Below are 20,273 nucleotides of genomic sequence, written 5' to 3' on the forward strand. Positions count from 1 at the left end.
ATATCGGTCAATGGATCTGTGTTTTATATGTTAGACCTATATCAAAATTCAAACCTTAGAACTTTATACTCATCCTTACCCCCCTTTGGCCCATCTATCACAAGGTCTGATTGGGCCCCCATTACTTTTTATATGTCGTCTCTTTAACATAGCGCTGTAACAAATGATCAACATCCAAGGATGTCATTTGAGAAAATATTTTTTTTAAACTAGTAAAAGAAACGGCTTGCATTGAACGTTTTTGTTTGCAAAAAATAAAAAACTTGCTAGTTCTTTAACGCAAAAGAAAACTATTTTATTCTCACACACCTTTAATCTTTATAATAGGTCTATACTTTCACACACACCCCTTTCCACCCAGCTGAAAATTGTTAAACGTCTTTTTGACAATGCAAGACTTAATGAAGTTACACATACCAAGTTATAGGTTAACAAACGGATTAAACATTATGATGCATATTATTAATTTCCTATATCTCTATACGGTGGCGGTGTGGCTGAGTGTTACCTGTGGATTTTGTGGGCTTAGAGAAGTCAACTCTTGCTGCAGTCTGCTAGCCAGTCCTTCAAACAGGGAGGTGCCGCCACTGAGTAGAATGTTGGTGTAGAGAGGCTTCCTGACATTCATGTCACATGATGAGATGGCACCGTTGACCAGCTTGTGGACACCCTTGATGTCACCGCGACCCGATAGTTCCGGGTCAAACAGAATCTCCGTACTCTTGTATCTGCAATGCAAAATGACATCAAAATAACCCAAATGATAGTCTGCGTCATGTACATGCTTTTACTGTTTCTAATAATCTTATGACTGTGTTACATTTATTTACACAGATAACTAGAACGCAAATAGGTTTCTAAAAGCAAAAAAAATAATATTTAGAGTGCGATGATTGTGGGACATAAGTAGAAAGGACAGGTGTGGGTGGAAGTATCTTTGGCAAAGGGCTCTCATATTTTTGAATTCATCAATATTACATATCTTAATACATGTAGTTTTTTTTATTTTTAGGAAGTAAATTTTCTAGTTCTGTGTAAATCTGGTGCTAAGGATCTTGTCAGATTTGTTTTTTTACGCTATGTACTTACAGCCAAATTCTAATAGAAAGTGCGTAATTCTATTTAGACAACGTTTTACCTCTCTGTATCAAGAGTTATCACGGTTTTATCCGGAAGTTCAAAAGTGCTAGGAGCAGAAGACGCTTGTTCTTTCTGAGAGACCAAGCATAAAGTCTCTTTTATTTTCTTGGCTATCAGTTTATTGGGTGGCGATATCAAATTGTGCCCTTTGTCTGAAACAAGCAAAACATTTCAGACCAAAATTTATTTCAAATCGTGGCTTTAATTTATTAACTAGCAAATATTATTATTAATGAGTCTTATCTTATATAATACAGACGTTACTTCAAAAAAGAAGATGATTACTTCCTATACGGTTTTTTGTACTTTTGCTTACTTCCTAGTAGTCGTATTTGGCCAGTATTTGGTTGTAGTTACCTGCTAGTTATCGTAATTGGCCACTATTTGATTCTATTTACTTGCTAGTAATCATAAGTGGCCAGTAAAAGTCTTTTGCGTACCTGCTAATAGTCGTATAAGGTACTCTGTGATATCAGATCCAGCCAGATCGACCTTGACAGATGCCTCCCCAATGTTGAAGCCTTCATAGATGGGCACCACAGATGTGGCCCCAGCACCAATGTCCACAATGGTACCTGTGACACGACCAGCGTGGTACAAACTCAGCACAGCCTGTACATCCATGCACGAGGATCAACACAGGAAAGTCAGAGGGTTGATTAGAGTAAAGAATGTAGGAGACATTAAAACAATGTTTGTTGTTTTGTGTGTGTTTTAAAGTAATAAATAGAAGAAACGTCCGTTTCCACTAATGTGTGCAACATATTTTAAAGGAACTCTTTGAGATAGCCACGTTTTGAATTGTAAAGGTTCAATCGATCAGTGTCATTTCTTTATTGTTGTTTTTAAAGTGAACAAAACAGAGATATTAATATAAAAAAAACAACAAGCAAAATTTAAAAAAAAATCAAATCAAAGCTTATCTAAGAGGAAGAACTCCACACTTACACGCATATCTAATGTAGAAGTTATTTCCCTTATTCGATTTCAAACAAAATAATTAAGTACCAATAATTAATTGACTATTTGGTTGATTTTTTAATTTATTCATGTTTTGTTAAGTATAATAAAGGATTGTATAAAGTTTTAACCTGTTCCGATAATGGGTGTGGGATAAATAACTTGTATATTTTCTAAGGGGACAAAACCGTACATATTGAGCCCAAATTTGTGAATACCAAGGTATTACTTTCCTTTGTTGGTATCAAACAAAATAATTAATAACCAGTAATTAATTAACTAATTGGTTAAATTTTGTTATTGATTCACGTCTTGTATACGCCATGAATAATTGTGCAAAGTTTCAACTTGACCTAAGAAAAAGAAGGGAAGAAATAACGTGTTCAAACTTGTTACCTGACAGACATATGACAGACAGAGTGGGTTGATATAAACTTGGTAAACATGGCAATAAAAATAAACTACGATCGTTCCACATTTGAAATACTGTTATGTTGTTTGTTATGTTGTTATACTGTACTGTTATGTTGTTATACTGTACTGTATGTTGTTAAAAAAACAACTCAGCATCAAAATGTTGGCAAGAAGAACTTATAATGTCACATCCCATCCCATAATCTTTAAACTGATTCATATTTCATAAGTTTTGTGTTTACTCTCCGATTCGTTTCACTTGAAAGAACTCTTGAATCTCAATCATTGAGTGCACGCATCCTCAGCCCAATGTGACACTGTGTGATGTATGGACCAGTCCATTCGATAAGACTGAGATCTAAAGTCAAGCAGTAGCCTTACCTGATTGGTCATAAACAAAGATGGAATCTGAAATTTCTCAAATAAGATCTGGGCTGTTTTCTCTCGATTGAATGATGAGTTGTTGAGGGCTTCGGACATCAATACTGGATGTTTTGATGGATCAACTGACAAAACATCCTAAAGTTGAAAAATAAATTGCGGTACATGAAACCTGGTGAGATCGAAAGGACTTTGAATTGGTAAGAAGAAAAACACAAAATGTTGTCACAAAAAAAAATATTTAAAAAATATTTTTTTCCCTTTCTTCTCCTACAAATTGTTTTTGTTTCAGCACAGTGCTCATACAATTATCTACTATTTTGTTTTTACTTGACATTTTACTCAAACTTGCGAGTGTTTGATATCAAGATTTTTCTTGTTTTGTTGAAAATGTAAAATTATAAATATTCTTGACTCTCAAAATCAATGCACCAAATGTAACATCTATTACATACGAATTGTCTCGTATTCGTTTTAGCTTATCTGTGGTCATAGCAGACGACATTAAGGTAACACAGAGCTGAGTGATCCATTTTTTAAATATAGTAAAATCGTATTCATATTACCTATAAAAACTAAATACGTTTCTGGAGTATAAAAAATGCAATATATAAATACTAATAAAACAAGTTTTAAAATATATTTATGACATTTATTTAGTTGCTTAAAAAAACTAACTTATCTATTAGCATAATTAGATTTAAGGTTTCTGTACTTTAGAGTCGTCTTTGGAAATATAATTTTAAAATTAATTAATAAGTAATATTTCGATCCCTTTTCTAAGCTTATATCATTTGTTAAAATATATTAACCCCAATAAAGAAATTGTAGATTTCCGTAAAAATTTGAGCTAACTGATTTCTGTAATTATCCGTGCTTACCTTAAACATATAGGCCCAAAGAACTTCCATGTCGTCCCAATTAGTGATCAAGCCTCTTTTAATAGGATAGTGGAGTTCTAAGTCTGAAATTCTGTCTATAGCTTTCTGTCCGACAAAGCTGACCTGTGAGGCAGAATAATATATGCATGAACGATCTTATTAGTTTCATCAGGAAAATTTCACCTGGGATGTTATATACACTCACAAATAGCACTAAGCCTAGATCTACTTAAAACCAAGAATTTTGAATTCGAAACACTGAATTCAAATGTGTCTATTCTTCCCCTTTCACATCTTCCAAAGTACAGTTTGATTGCGTACATTGTGTAATCCTGCAAAAATGCAAAGGGTGTAGAAATCCATGTAGAGTGTTACATTTTTTTTATCACCTCAGTGGTGAGCAGGGAGCTTGAGATAGTTAGTGGAAGGGATAGCGACACAATGCCCCGCCCCCTTATCTTTGATTGTATTCAGTTCGTTTGTTGTATGTGTGTAAAAGTTTGTTAGAATCCTTTGTTTGATGATACTGCTCTGTGGTAAGATTACTTTCGTACATGTATCGTAGGGCTTGGTGTAGATTTAATTGAAAAAAAAAATGCATTAATTTGTAATCATGGCGCCTCGATTTCAAAGCAGATGCCAAGCAGATGGGCAAGACGTGGGGACAGTTGGAGAGACTCGCCCAGAACCGAGATGCCTGAAGGAAGCTGGTTGGTGGCCTATTTCCCAGATGGGACCACGAAAATAAATAACTTCAAGTTCGCCAGCAATTACTCAATATTTATAGCTTTATTTATGTGAATGGAAGAGGCAGATAGAGAGAGGGAGAAAGATTTTTTTAAAGATGATCAAAGACACAGGACATGACCTCCCTCTGTTGAATGTTTAATACTACTGTTCAGTGCAAACTGCAGCCTACCTTGTTAGCATCTCGTGCTACGGTGCTGGGAAACACTGAAGCAGGCAGATCTTCTCTCGCCAACCCAACTTTGCAAGAGTCTGAACCATTGTCTACCACAATGGCGGGAACTGGTTCATCTCCTCCAGACATAGTAGTCAGTTGGTGTTCTGGGGGGAAAAAAAAAGAAATATAATCGCAATTAGAAAAAGACAGTATCGGAAAATGAAGTAAGAAATATGAAACATTAATAAAATATTATTATTGCTTGTTGCCTAGCGTTCAAAAGTTTGGATTAAGTCAATGTAGAAGTGTTATGTAGGCTCTAGTAATGAGTTTAAATGATAAAAGCAAATCTCCACTTCCTAATGCCTTCTGAAGGGATGCAATAAAGGCGTTGTACACCAGCTACTTCTACTACAAAACACATAACTAATAGGTTCTTAATAGGATGATAACTTACCCAAGTCACATTAGAGGACACACATATAACTAGTGCAGGCCCTAACAATTGCGGGGCCCTTTGCGAAACGGATTGCGCGGGGCCCAGTCTGGGTAGGGGTAAGGATTTTACTTTACCTTTACCTTTACCTATCCCTTAGTCTGTTGGACCGTTGGGGCACCAGGCAAGATTTGTCGACCGTCTTTCTCCATTCCTCCCTTTTTTTTGCCTTGATCAGAACCTCTCTCAATGGCAGGCCTGTCCATTCTTTAATGTTGTCCTCCCATCGCTTTTTCTGTCTGCCTCTTCTTCTTTTTCCTGGCACTGTTCCCTGAATAAAGGTCTTTGCGAGCCCCGTAGATCTTGTAATGTGGCCAAAGGTTTTAAGCTTTCGTTTTTTCACAATAGTAAGCAGGTCGTCATGAGCTCCGATCGCTACAGTAACCCTGTCTCTGATTTCTTGGTTTGTGATGCGGTCTTTGAATGTGATGCCTAGGATCCTTCTGTAGCATCTCAATTCCATTGCTAGGATCCTCCTCTCAAGCTCTGCATTCAACGTCCACGACTCGCAAGCATATAAAAATGTGGCCATGACCAGAGAGCGCATCAGTCTAATTTTGGTGCCGAGGGCTAAGCCCTTATCTTTCCATATTATTTTAAGTTTTGAAAGGGCTGCTGTGGACTGTGCTATTCGAGCCAATAATTCGGGTTTTGTTCCCTCATCTGAGACAATAGCTCCGAGGTATTTGAAGCTGTTAACACTAGTTAGCTTTTCACCTCCAATACTGATGCCTCTTTTAAAGCCCTGATGGCTATTGGTCATAATTTGAGTTTTTTCGGCATTTATTTGCATGCCATATGCTGCAGAAGTCTTGTCAATGCGCATCACCAGGTCAGCTAGTTCTTCTTCTGTCCCTGCTAGGCCGTCAATGTCATCTGCGAAGCGCAAGTTAGTAATTCTTCTTCCTCCAATGCTAACAGTACCTTCATAGCCCTCGAGGGCATCTTCCATTATCCTTTCAAGGAAGATATTGAAGAGTGTTGGTGACAGTAGGCAGCCTTGTCTTACTCCAACTGTGGTTTTGAACCAGTCCCCAATATTATTGTTGAAGTACTCCGCACTGGTGGCCTCCTTGTAGAGGTTCTGGATAACTTTGATTATGTTTTTATTAATGTTGTACTTTTCCATTGTCGCCCAGAGTGCTCCGTGCCATACTCGATCGAAAGCTTTCTTGAAATCAATAAAGACATGGAAAAGATTCTCTTGGTGTTGGAGATATTTCTCACAGAGTATTCTGAGGTTTAGGATTTGCTCTGTTGTGCTGCGACCTTGTCTAAAACCTGCTTGTTCTTCTGATATGATGTTGTCTGCTATCGGTTTTAGCCGGTTTAATATGATTTTTAACAGTACTTTGCTGGGATGACTTATGAGGCTGATGGTGCGATAGTTTTGACAGAGTTGTAAGTTGCCTTTCTTTGGAAGGGTTATTATGAGTGATTGGGTCCAGGGTTTGGGCCATTCTCCTGATTGCCAGATCTTGTTGCAAATCATATAGAGTGCGTTTATCATAGTTTCTCCTCCCGCCTGAAGAAGTTCGCCAGGAATGTTGTCAACTCCGGCCGATTTTCCCTTTTTCAGGGCTTTTACTGCTGCTGCTACTTCCGAGCGAAGAATCGGATAGTCGTCAATGTTGGAAACTGTCGGGACATTTAGTATCTCTGGATCTCCTGAGATTTCAAAGTTATACAACTCTGAACAGTATTCCGTCCATCTTTTCAACACATCTTTGTCCTCGGTTAAGCATTTGTTGTTTTTGTCTTGTATTGTGTTGGTTCTTCCATGCTTTGAAGTAGTGAGGTCCTTTACTAATTGGTACGCTTTTTTGCTGTTGTTTCTATTAAGTCCCTGTTCAATTTCTTGACACTTATTCTCTATCCACTTTTTCTTCGCTTCTTTCATTCCCTTTCTAATCCGTTTGTTGACGCTTTTGTATTCTTGGACATATTTTGGGTCGGACAGCTTTTTCCCTTTAAGCTCCCGTCGCTTGTCACAGAGTTGGAGTATATCCTCTGTTACCCAGGGTTTTTTGGGCGGGCGGAGCTTCCCTAATATTTCCAGGGCTGTATCTGTGACTGCTGTGTTTAGCATATTGACTTGCGTATCGATATCCTGGTCATTGGAGTCCAAGATGTTGAGGGCTGCAAAGCGTCCTCCTACTTGTGCCTCGAATATGGCAGCTACTTGGGGGTCTTTCAGCTTGTCCAGGTCAAATTTTATCCTGGTAGGTCCTTGTTTTGTTACCTTTTTTAGGTGTACTTTAAAGGTCATCATAACAAGGTCATGGTCGCTTCCAATGTCAGCTCCAGGAAAACTTCTTGTTTTAGCTGTATGGATGCTTGTCTTAAAACGCTGTTGCACCATGATATAGTCGATCTGGTTGTGGTGCTCTCCGTTCGGACTGTGCCATGTGGTTATACGCGATTTTTTGTGGCATCCTAGTGTGTTAGCCAGTAAGAGATTGTTGTATTTCGCAAATTCTAATAGTCTAAAAACTAAAATAAATACCAGAAATAAAATCACCATAGGAACATGGAATGTGAGATCACTAAGAGACGAAGGAAAGGTTGAAGAGCTCACACATGAACTTAACCGACTCCGTTTCAACATCATAGGACTCTCTGAAATGCGCTGGAAAAACATAGGTGAAACAACAACAGAAGATGGCCATAAACTGTACTACAGTGGACTACCAGATGTTCACGAACAAGGAGTAGGATTTCTTGTACACAGGAACTACAACAACTGCGTTGTGAATTGTTACCCTATATCCAGTCGACTCATCTCCATACGTTTAAAGGCATCACCCTTCAATATCACCATCATTCAAGCCTACGCTCCTACATCAACATATGACGATGAGGCAGTAGAAGAGTTTTACGAGCAATTACAGGAAGTGGTCAATAAGGTCCCGAAAAAGGACATCATTGTTGTACAAGGAGACTGGAATGCCAAAGTAGGAAGTGACTCCTATCAAACCTGGAAAGGCACTTGTGGAAAATACAGTAACCTCTCAACCAATGAACGAGGTCAAAGACTATTAGAATTTGGGGTAAGGATAATAAGTGAAAATAAGATTTTGTATTTGAAAATAAATTCGTCTTAGCATTTTATTCATTCTTTACAAATTACAAAATCACCATCTCATTAACTTTACTTTACTAGCCTTGCGTGTAGCGAAGTCATACAGTATATCATCAGAATTCTGTTTCCTACATTGATCAAGCTCAATAGGAATAGCAAGAATTGCCGAATTGTTCAATCTATCTTCGTGAATTGTTAACCTCAAGTTATTGAATGACACCCCAATATGACAATTTTTGTCTATTTTTCAGGAGATTTTTATGATTTCAGATTTCCATGAGCTCCTGAAAAATCAGGAGGCCACGGGAATCCTGTAATATAAGTTAAATTGGTTTAATTTAATAAATTACACCTAGAATTAGCGCGGGGCCTATGATGAAAGTGTGGGGCCCACTGCGGCGCATAGGCTGCAGTGGCCTAAGACCGATCCAGCATATAACTAATATCAAACCCAAGGAAACAACTAAGTCACATTAGTTTTAGGGGACATACATATAACTAATATCTAACCCAAGGAAACGGGTAAGGTTCTGTATACGTGAACAAGAAGAGTAAGCACCAGGTTGGAAGATTGGCTTCATAAGCTTGTATAGATAGTTAATAGTGTTATTGACACAAACCGGTATGCTTCGGAGACACATGATTCACAAATCACAGTAGCATTATACCACACCTTAACGCTAACACCTTGACACAGTTGCCAGAAGAAACAAAATGAGTGATGCGTGATGCGTTATTGCGGATGGCCTCAGACGATAAGAAGGGATACGCATTGGTTAGTTATTAAACATTATTACACTATATTCTATTCTATATATAGTCTTAGTTTCGTCTAAAGAAAATGAGTCATAGTAATAAGAACTTCCGCCTTATCTTTTTTTCGTATAAATCAGTTTTTCCCTAACTGTGTTACACGAGGAACCGTCGAGTTCCGCGACGCATGAATAATGTTCCACGAACTACTGGAATAATTAACTAATAGGCCACCACGTGAATTAATCTCTCTAAAATAATAAGTAAAGTGTTCCACTAAATATTCAGAATCTTCAAAGTGTTCTTTTTAGGAAAACCTTTGGAAAACACTGGTATATGTGAATGAAAAAATGTGTTGAGTGCAAGAGTCCTACTTTTACTATTACTAATATTATTGATAAGATTACTAATAATATTTGTAAAGAATAAAAAACTTCAACTATCTAATTGCTATTTTTTAACATTGGCGTAAGTAGGCCTAACCCTTTCAGACCATGCGGTTTATAGGGTAGATGATGGCCACATGACACCCTCGTTAACCGTGGGCCGCAGATGACCTTTACATCAGCTGTCCTATAGATCGCAAGGTCTGAAAGGGGAACTTTCCTTTACTTATAAATACATATAAAAGTTTTAATTCACCAGCAGATACCTTGGTGCGGGGACTTGCGAGGACTTAAGCTACATCAGCAGCTTAAAGGTGCCATTTGAAACAATGGCTGCTGCACATAACAGTGTCTGAGAGCAAAGTGTACTGCTGATGAAAAGTCTTTGAGAAACAGAAGGAAAAACTATGTTTGTCCTAATCTAGATAGAGTATAGAGAGTAGGCCAATGAAGGCAAGTCCATAAATAGCACATTGTTTGGTGTATCCGGTGTACAGAAAACGGAAGTAGTGATCAGCGGAGCCTTTGAATAAAAACATAAAATAATTTTTTATCAATTTTCATTAGAGTCGAATTTCAAAGCGCTTTTCTTGAAGGACAAAGTAATTCTCATTTTTGAGTTGGCAGCATGCAGTGCTCTTTCAGTAGGGAAGTTTCTTCAACTCTCACCCGTTTCCTCTCTTACTTTTAGTTTTCTTTCGTCATTCTGTAAGTTTCATTATATCGCCATAACATTTATCCATATTGCTTTCTCTTTTGTCTCTGATTATATTTTATTGTTAAAGGAACGTAGGGATTCTAATAACTAAAATGTAAACAGAGAGCTGACTACTGAGATACGTGTACATTCCCTAATCCAGTGGTTCCCAAACTTTTTTGTCTCGTAGACCCCTTGCCATGTTTTCTGGTTTTCGGTAGACCCCCTGCTCAACTTGCAAATTTTTGCAAATTCATTAACATTTTTTTAAACAAATTTCTAACTGTAGTGAGTTGAAGAGTGAATAGGTAATTTAAAACTACACAACTATGGATATTATGTTTCATAAACGAATTTGTTGTTCTATAAAGTGTTTTTTTCAACATTAAATATTAATTAATTTAATTAATTTGCCTTAAGTATCATTGTAAAAGGTTTCGCAAAGAGCAGTTGCTCGTGTATTCTTGATCTTTCACGTGTGGCTCAAATATTGAATCTGCGTCTAAGGCGAGTAACTGGAGCCTAAACCAGGTCTCGTGGGTCAACCTTAAGGAATATAAGGAGACGGTGACCATTAGCGCAATGTATCCCTGGGTCTTCCCCTCTTCCTCTTTCCTTATGGTTTTTAGGTTAGGGCTTGCCTTGTTATGCTGGATGCAGGCTTGCGAATGGTGTGACCTATCCATCTCCAGCGTCTCTGAAGGATATCTACTTCAATGGGCTGATACTTTGTTCTTTGCCACAGTGCCTCATTCGAGATCTTAAGAATCTTCCTCAGGCAGGTATTGATGAATACCTGGATTTTTTTCATGGTGGTGATGGTGGTTCTCCAGGTATCTGCTCCATAAAGTAGTATTGGTTTAACAATGGTGTTAAAGAGCCTGATCTTGGTGGTGGTGCTTTTTTCCCTAGATCCCCAGGTGTTCTTCAGCTGATGGAAGGCTGCTCAGCTTTACCATGGCACCGCGATTTGGAAGCAGATGCCAAGCAGATGGGCAAAGCGTGGGGAAAGTTGGAGAGTCTCGCCCAGAACAGAGATGCCTGGAGGAAGCTGGTTGGTGGCCTATGCACAGAAAGGACCACAGGCATAGATTAGATGAGATAAGATGGTGACCATTAGACAGTTTGTAGCACACAGCGCTACACCTTGTCAGACCAAACTGTATTTCTATCTTTTGCAAAGATTTACATAAGAAGCTTTTAATTTTATAACTCATGCTACCGAAGCGACCTTGAACTGTATTGTCGTTTAAAGAAATTCTTTTAATAATAACAGATGTAGATTTGTGTAAAACGGCTGGTAAAATCAATGTTTGAACTTTGCTGTTTTCCGTATTTTGCTATAAGTAAAGAAATCTTGTAAGACGCTCACAAACCATCATCTTCTCTATAGGATGTCGAACAGAGATTTTGTGGGTCTATTCTGAACTTTGAGTGTTCGAAAGTTTTTCAAATCTTAATTTTTGTCAGGATGGCATTGTCTCAGATAATTCTCCAGCGTAACTGGTCTCATATTGTCATAAAAAAGTCACTTAGCAAATGTGTGCTTGACAAGGAAGGAATCCCAATTTTAAATAATTAATGCTGTACTGTCTACAATTCTTTCTTTGTTTTCTAAATATTAGTTACATGTAGACAAAATTAAGCTATTAAAATAAGTATTCAAATTGAATACAACACTTTTTTGTTTGAATAGCAGGATAAATATTTAAAAGATTAACTCGGGTACAAATCATATATTAGTGTATGAAAGAATTACATTAATGGGATGTAAACGTTAAAGTCACGACCTGCTTATATGAAATCTATTATCGTAGACCCCCGTGGACATCTCATAGACCCCCAATTTATTTTTTCACTTTCGTAGACCCCTTGGAGGTCTTCGTAGACCCCTGGGGGTCTATATAGACCACTTTGGGAATCACTGCCCTAATCAAACTAGATTTTGTTTTATGTTCAAACTCGACCTATAGACATACATATTATATATAGGTCTGTGTTCTCAAAGCCTATTCAAATGTAAAATCATAAACTTGTATATAAGTCTATGTGTAAAACTTAATAGTCTCGGTTAAACGAAATAATAATCCCCTACAAAGCGTGGTTACGTGCCTATTTGTTCCTTATAATACAAATAAAGAACGAAATGCAATCCTATTTTTAACAAGACTAAAACATTTTGACTACATCTGTCCGATGACCTTTTATGATTGAACTGACCCCCTCTTCCCACCCCCCACTCGATTTTTTTTTTAAACTCTCTCCTAATTACTATACTAACGTTGATTTGACCTTATTTAATTACATTAATTTTTGGTTTTATAAACTTTTGTGTTATATAAAAAGAGCATGCATTCTCCTAAAATTCTATATCAAAAGTAACTTTTTCTGATTATAAACAAAAAATGTTTTTGAAGTTTAATCATAACAGGGTAGAATGTACAAATGTGAAAAATGAACAATTCTGTAAGAACGTGGAAAATAATTACGGAGATATAGAATAGAATTACATATTAACACTTTAAAAATAAAATAATAGGATAAAATAAGTGTAAGTACTGTATAACTAATTGCTGGTTATTTCGCATCTCTAAGCCTTTCAAATAATCACTCAAGCGAAGATCAAGAACACCAGTTCGGCTTCAGTTTAAAAAAAAAAAAACACTTCCTTTTTAAAGTAGGCTTAAAACCAGCCAGTGTAGTATGCAGTGGTACAGGTAACACATTTGAAACACTGTAATATTACAATCTGTAGCAGTGCCTAGCTGCCCCTGCCCTTTTTAAAATATGGCTAATGTATATAAAAATAGATTTTTTTTTGTTACACTGGCATAGCTTCGGTTGCTATAGCTATATATTATAAGTATGTAACAGGCCAATTGTTGTTCAACAATTTTGTATGTATTCCAAGATCTGTAGCCTGCATTAGCTTTGTCTTTTATTCTCGGTGTTGAATGTTCACGGTTGGCTTTTAACAGAACATTCGTATCTTATCTTTAAAGATTACAGGCGTTACTTTAAAAGAGAAGATAATTATGTAACGTCCTACGCATTCATAGACATTTAGTTACGTTTCTTCTAAAGATCCTGTTTCAAAATGTAAATCTCTATCTAGTCTAAATACTCACCTGGAGCTTCAGATTCTACTAGATATAGCTGATGTGTTGACAGCAGGTTGGTTATTGATGCGGTACACAGATCGACATTTACTTTCAAGCGCTGCAGCGAAGGCGACGCCCACCTTATTGGGAAAATCCGTTAAAACGAGTAAGGGAGGGATGGGGGAGGGGGGAGGCAGCAAGTAACTTGTTGACATTTCACATAGAACAAGACGGACTAAACCTGCCTATCAAGGTCGGGTCTTGGGAGTACCCTCAAACAGATTGTAGCCAATGCCAAGTAAGGACATTTTGTTAACACCACAAGATTTACTAGAGCTGATCTTATCTTATCTTATATAATACAGACGTTACTTCAAAAAAGAAGATGATTACGTCCTACGCGTCATGCATTTAGTCATGCATATTAACCAATGACTTAAATTTTGCCAAGTCACTGGTTTTCCTGGCTAGCTCAGGCAACCCATTCCATGCTCTAATAGCACTAGGAAAGAAGGAGTATTTGTACAAATTTGTCCTAGCATATGGGACGAGGAATGTGCCTTTATCTTTGTGTCTTTCAGAGTATTTTTATTAAATTTTGTTTTTGTATTTAATAATAATTAATTAATCTTTATTATCCGTAAGGAAATTTGTCTTACAAAATTTGTGCATTACACAAAACAAAAAACATTATAACTATAATAAACCAAAGTGTACATTCACACCAGACTCACTCATAATTTACATGTGACAAAGTTTATATCAGATTGTTCTTATTTAATGATTTGATTGCCAGGGGAACAAAAGAGTGTTTGTGTCTGTTTGTCTTTGCTATCGGTGTCTTGTATCTCTTTAGTGATGGTAAAATCACAAAATCCTGACACAAAGGGTGATTCTTTATTTCGAGGATCTTGTTAGATCTTTTATAGATGTTTGTCTCAACAACTGCCCAAATGGGATTTGTCCTGTGCTAGTGATTTTGACAGCAGAATTTAAGATTGTATAAAGTTTATTTTTATTTGAAGATTATGGTTCAGTGTTTTATGTATAATTGATTTATCGTCCTCGTGCTTTTGCTTCACCACAATATGGATAGAGGGTAGAGGCCCCTTATATGTTTTAAAGAAATTTTGTTCAGTAACCCTGTGAGTAAGTGGCTACAGAGAATTACCTTTCCAAAGAGACTAAATTTTAATTATACGCTTGCAGAGGTCTATAAATTCTGGTTATTCAAAAGACTTGCGTGAGCCTAAGATGAAAGCACATTTGTAATTCAATATTCCAGATGCAATAACAAATTCTTATCTTATAAATTACAAGATCTGTCAACCTTTTTTCTCCATTCTTCATTCTTCTTTGTCATTTGCCTTTGATAGAATTTCATTTTGATATATTGAAACCTGCCTTTTTACCTGCCTGGGTGGACCACTTCGGGGGCCGATTTTGAGTTTGTGTTTCCACACAAACTGTCTTTGTAACCTTGTTTAAAATAATTTCATTAATATGAGGATTTCATGATAACTTTTTATTTATTACTACACCTAGATAGTTTGCGTTTTTAGTCTGTGTTAGTGGTTTACCATGAATAAAATAACTAGTTTTTATTTGTTTTAGGTTTTTGTTACTCTTAATAACTAGCATTTTTGTGGATGGAAAGACATGCTCCAATTTGATTCCCATTTCTGTAATTCTTCTAATTCTTTTTGTAAAATTTCGTTGTTTTTTATTGTTCTATATACTAACTATGCAATCGGCTGCAAATAATCTTACTTTTGTGTCTGAATAAATGCAATTTGGTAGGTCATTTATGTAAATTAGAAACAGTAGTGGGCCTATGACTGTTCCTTATACGTGCTCTTTCATTCCTAGCATGGAATGGTTTGTCTGAATCAGGAAAACCAAAGACTGATGGTTTCAGTATCTATTTTAATTGCACGACTAGATTGATGGATGGGTGTAGGTCGTTAGTATCATATGCTTTTTTTTTTTACCTCTATTTAGCTCTTCCACCAAAGATGCTTGCGCTCCATCATGGACATACGGTGGCAAGACCGCACTACAAACAGCGATGTCCTTGCAAACGCCGGTATGGACAGTATAGAGGGACTTCTTTTGGTCCGACAGTTACTCTGGGCAGGGCACGTATCCCGTATGAGAGACGAACGTATGCCAAAGGCAGTCTATTTTTGGTGAACTAAAAGATGGTCGACGTAACAGAGGCGCCCCACGGAAACGCTTCAAAGACCAGCTTAGGCGTCAACTTTCCTTGGCTGACATAGAAGAGAGCACCTGGTTGCATGCGGCCTCAGAACGAGACAGCTGGAGGTCAATCACGAAGGCCGCGGGATACACATTTGAGACCAAAAGAAAATCTGCTGGCGAGGACAAACGCAGACGGCGAAAAGAAAAACTAAATCAACCACCTGCGGACAATGGTTATGCTTGCCTTGGTTGTGGCAAAATATGTAGGTCACCGCTGGGACTGCGCAGCCACGGGAAATACTGCATACCTCGCTGATCTTCGGACTCGAAGACTAGCCTTATTGTTATTATTTTTACCTTTATAAGTTAATTAGTATTCCCATGTCATTACAGATATGCCCCACCCCCAACCAATTTTTTTTCTCCCACCCAATTGTACATAGCCAATGTTCTCTAGATCCTAATAAACAAACGTATCTCTTACTGCTGGTCATAAGTTTAAAGGCAATAGCGTTATAATTCAGCCAGCATGTCCAATGTAATCTTCGTTACTGGTATAGACTTCAAATTAGTCAAATGCAGCCAATATTTGCCGATCCGTTATGTATTAGCCAACTGGCGCACAGCATGGAGCATTCACAAGGAGATACCTCGCTTTTACGAAGCGACATTTCAAAGAAGTTTAATGCCCAACTCTTGTTTAAAGTAGACTAGAGTTGGGAAACGAACAGAACCGAACATGAACAAGCCTCACGACCAAACCAAACGAACTGTCCTTATCCTTCTGCCACACCAGAAGTGGTATCTAAACCCTCAGATAGTGCACATAAAGACAGTTTTGGTGAATCCAGTCATTCGTTTCATCAGCTTCTCTCTAACCGAACCGAACCATAGACGTTATCGAACCGAACCAGAACTTTATCAGATGGGTTCGATTCCCATCTCTAGTTTAAAGGTGTCGGAATCTTATGTGCTAATTTAGTGCAGTGGTAGATAAGCTTTGTCGGGCTGGAAGCTGCATCATGGAAAAACAAAAAAGTCGATCCCATTGGAACCGAGCCTCTAGCTGCGTCTTCCTTTTGTATTGTGGACAGACGTTTGGAGGGCACGGACGTGGCCTGATATCTATAGCCTATGAACTATACGAACTCTGAAGCCTATAAAGACATAAACATGAAAATAAGCCAAAGTCTTCGTACATGACGCTTTATCTAAAGATAAACACGATCGATTTCAAAGGTCATAATGCACCTACTTGAAAACTAGACTTTTTCCAGTGGGGTCACAATGTCTACGTCTTGACCTCCAAGGCCTGGAGGTTCATGGGGGCATATAAGCTTACTTGTTTCTATGGTCAACTGCTAACCAGACTATCATGTGACCTGCATAATTCAAACGTAGACAATTATTACTCTGCGTCAAAATTTGTGTTTCAATTTCATAATTTCACAATGTATTTGCAAAATACAAGTAGGCCAACTAATGCTTAAACCATCAAAAATGACGGATGTATTATCACTACTAGACCAGGAATTGCGCCAATAAGGATAGATGCACCCCCATTCCATCCACTTTATCTAACAAGAAACAGACTTTTTACAAAGTTAATTGACAGACTTTTTTTTTCTATTTGTTATGAGCTTTCCTACATGTTCCTTCAAAAGTATCGATACTCAAAAGGATGATTTGGGCTTAAAGTCATATACAGACTTAATTGTGTGACTGTCCCAGCTTCAAGATAAGCTCCCTTTATTGATCAAGAATATTCTGAAATTATAGTAAGACTAACCATTAGTTTATTGCGATGTCTATCAAGAAAGTTTTTCTCTAAACCCTCCTGTATGGCACTGAGACATGGATACTTTACAGAAAGCAACTAAGGTTCCTGCGCTAGGCACATGGTGCAAGCTTACACTATAACTAACGATGTTCTGGCGAATGACGGTCTGGATAGTGTACAGACAACTGCTTACTGTTCGACAGCTGCTCTGGGCAGGTCACCAAATGGGAGACAACCAAATCTCATAGGCAATTTTTTTTTTGGGGGGCTAGCTTAAAGCAGGAAGGCATAAACATAGGTGTCCCATGGAGACACTTTGAAAAGACTGGCTCAGACTTAAGATTACCCTAAGTGGCATGGCAACACCTGGCAGCTATTAGCCGCAGAAAGGCCGAGGTTACACATTATTGACCCGGAGGAAAGTTTCTGTTGAAGACATCGTTCACGATTGTGTAACAAAATATCACATCTAGGCCTGCACTTCTAATCTAAGGATACATTGTCTTACAAATAACTTTTTTGGTTAATACAGAAACAAAATGATTAAGATTGTTATATTAAGAAATATTAGAGGATTTTCCCTAACACAAAGAAACAAAGACAGACAAATTACTAAAAAAAAAAAAAAATGAAACCAAAGTATTAGATCCTAATAAATGACACTTTGGAAGTGCTGAAGATAATTTTTATTTTTTCATATTTTCTGTTGCAATGCTTAGAATAAAATTCAACAACCTTTCTTTTCTTTTTTTCATCAAGAACCTTTACAACACAAGTAAAAAATAACCCAACGATCACATCAATCATGTTTCTGTAGCATTTAATGACTTTTTTGAAGTTGTAGATCTTTTGTTGAATGGTTGCACACAAAAAGAAATATTTGCAACAGGAATTAATAAGGAAAACCATCCCATAAAAAAAAATATTTAAAAAAAAAGTTTAAATGTGTGCTAATGTTTGTAATATTCAAATAAAAAAAAATTTCAGTTCTGATAACAAAAATGTATTTACACTAGTAGTGTACCTCAATTTTTTTTTTCTCAATTGTTTCCAAATACTGTTGGTGATACCATTTTGTCTCAGTGAAGGACAATTCAAAGTGCTGCAACATTAACACATAGCACCATACACATGTGTCATAATCTTTAATTGTCATGATCTGTTGGCGTCTGCCCCAGCTGTCAGGTTATTCCCACAATGGCAGTGTTTTTATTATTTATATTTTGATAAAACAGTTGAATGAGCCCAATTAAAACACAACATTTTTACAATAACAAAAAATTGAAAAGAAAATAGATAAATTATTATCTGGACAAACACCAAGAATAAGTCACCAATTACAACAAATACATTTTAAATCCAAATGTAATGGAAGCAGTGCTATTAGCAACATAAGAAGAACTTTGATTTGTAACCCTTAACGATTTCATCTGAAAAGTAACTTGACTGTTCCAACTGCTTGAGTCAACATTAACAATGTAAGAAGTCTATGAAATCTACCTGGCAATGTATGCTATTAAATATCAGCCAAGCCTTGCTACATGAGGCTGAAGGGTTCTACATGTTAACAGAGGTCAATCTTTATATACAATCCTCCCTGCCCACTTATCCAGGAGGCATGCCACCAAAGTTGTTTCTATATAAAAGAAGAAGACTGTATCCATATGAATATCTTGGGAGATACACATTTTAAAGCAATGTTTGTGAAAATAATGAGCTTTATAAACAACAAAAATTTCATGGATAAATTAAAAAAATTAAATAAAACAATTTCACTGATAGCCTTAATCTCAATCACAACTATTACAATCATTTCACTCAATAGCTCTTGTTTGTAGCAACTTCACTCTTAATAGAAAATGTAAATGAAATTAAAACATCCTAGAAAATTAAATACAATTCAATATTGAACTAAATATAAACACAGAAAATGTATCTTATTTTACAATTGAACATTATAGTCATATGTACCATGTTGGCAAAACCAACACTTTAAAATTTAAATCAGTGTTTCCCAAACTGTGTTCCCTGAATAGATGTTCCCAACTACTGGAATAATTAACTAGCAGGCCACCATGTGAACTAACTAATCTCTCTCAAAAATAAGCAAAGTGTTCTGTTAAATACTCAGTAAGTGAAGTGTTCAGTTTGGGAAACACTGATTTGAAGTGATTAGATTGGTTCCAATTGTAAAACAAACAATAAAAACACATAAGTAAATCATAAATGCAGTCTTCATAGTCTGAAACCAAAACAAATATAAGAGAAAAGAAACATTTGGCTAAGTTATTTTTTTATTTCTTAACAAATAATTTATTAGTCATGTTTGTCAAATTAGGATACAAGATGTCTTACAGCCAAAGACTAATAAACTATCAGGAAACTAATCCATGAACCAATTATTTTTGAAGTCACATTTCTTCCTAATTCTTGTGTGTGCCGTACACAACTACAATGTAGATTTGCTATCAAGTTTTGATTCATTTCCTTATCTTAGTCTAGCCTATGTTTTATGGGTGTCATACTCTAATCAGAAAATAAGAACAGAGATTGTTACTATGTAAAATACATTTAACAGTTGACATTTAACAGTTGAACTATCTGAAATGTGTATTGTTTGTGCTGTTACTTATCAAGGAGTTTCTGCAAAGGAATAGATGGGTTTGATTAGATGAGTGTATTCAAATTATATTTTTTAAGTGTTGAATGAAATTGACCACAATGACTAAGTTGGATAAAGATTTGTAAAACAAAAGATGAGAATGTAACTGGGACATAAACTCAAAGAAAATATCATTCACAATGTCTAGACTTAAGTTGTGCTTCTCCCCAAAATATTAGCACATTTGTCTTGACTGATTTGTCTTTAAATACAATTTCCTGACCACAGCCATAGAATTTGCACATCAATAAAACTTTAAAGGATGTAAATAGATAAAGATGGTTTTTGATATATTCAAAGCAGTAAGCTAAATATATATATATATATAAAAAAAAGATCATGTTAAAATCATTAAATATAAGGTACTTATTTTCCTTTGCTCTGACTAGCATTTAGAATTAATGCTAAATCCATTAAATTTAGAACTAGGCTTT

At 36.5% G+C, this 20,273-nt stretch overlaps 1 protein-coding gene and 1 long non-coding RNA gene across 3 annotated transcripts in view; one reads left to right on the plus strand and one right to left on the minus strand.

Moving 5' to 3' along the window:
- Positions 1 to 13,370, minus strand: part of LOC106063566 (uncharacterized) — a 14,364-nt gene extending 994 nt beyond the window's left edge. The window contains exons 1-7 of one of the 2 annotated variants that reach the window (XM_013221963.2): positions 13,223 to 13,370; positions 4,696 to 4,844; positions 3,777 to 3,899; positions 2,896 to 3,033; positions 1,581 to 1,752; positions 1,139 to 1,292; positions 509 to 728 (exon numbers count right to left, since the gene is read on the minus strand). In XM_013221963.2, the coding sequence (XP_013077417.2) occupies positions 509 to 728; positions 1,139 to 1,292; positions 1,581 to 1,752; positions 2,896 to 3,033; positions 3,777 to 3,899; positions 4,696 to 4,827 (939 nt within the window). In that variant the 5' untranslated portion in view covers positions 4,828 to 4,844; positions 13,223 to 13,370. Of the gene's footprint in view, positions 1 to 508; positions 729 to 1,138; positions 1,293 to 1,580; positions 1,753 to 2,895; positions 3,034 to 3,776; positions 3,900 to 4,695; positions 4,845 to 9,663; positions 9,745 to 13,222 lie in introns of those variants that run through there. The other variant, XM_013221965.2, reaches the window with a different exon arrangement.
- Positions 13,371 to 13,381: 11 nt separating this feature from the next.
- On the plus strand, positions 13,382 to 19,440 carry LOC129926364 (uncharacterized). The gene is made up of 2 exons (XR_008777983.1): positions 13,382 to 13,493; positions 15,197 to 19,440. It is a non-coding gene; the product is annotated as an uncharacterized LOC129926364 (long non-coding RNA).
- The last annotated feature ends 833 nt before the right edge of the window (positions 19,441 to 20,273 follow it).

The sequence above is a fragment of the Biomphalaria glabrata genome, chromosome 5, assembly GCF_947242115.1.
Source record: "Biomphalaria glabrata chromosome 5, xgBioGlab47.1, whole genome shotgun sequence".
In the NCBI taxonomy this organism is placed as follows: Eukaryota; Metazoa; Mollusca; class Gastropoda; family Planorbidae; genus Biomphalaria; species Biomphalaria glabrata.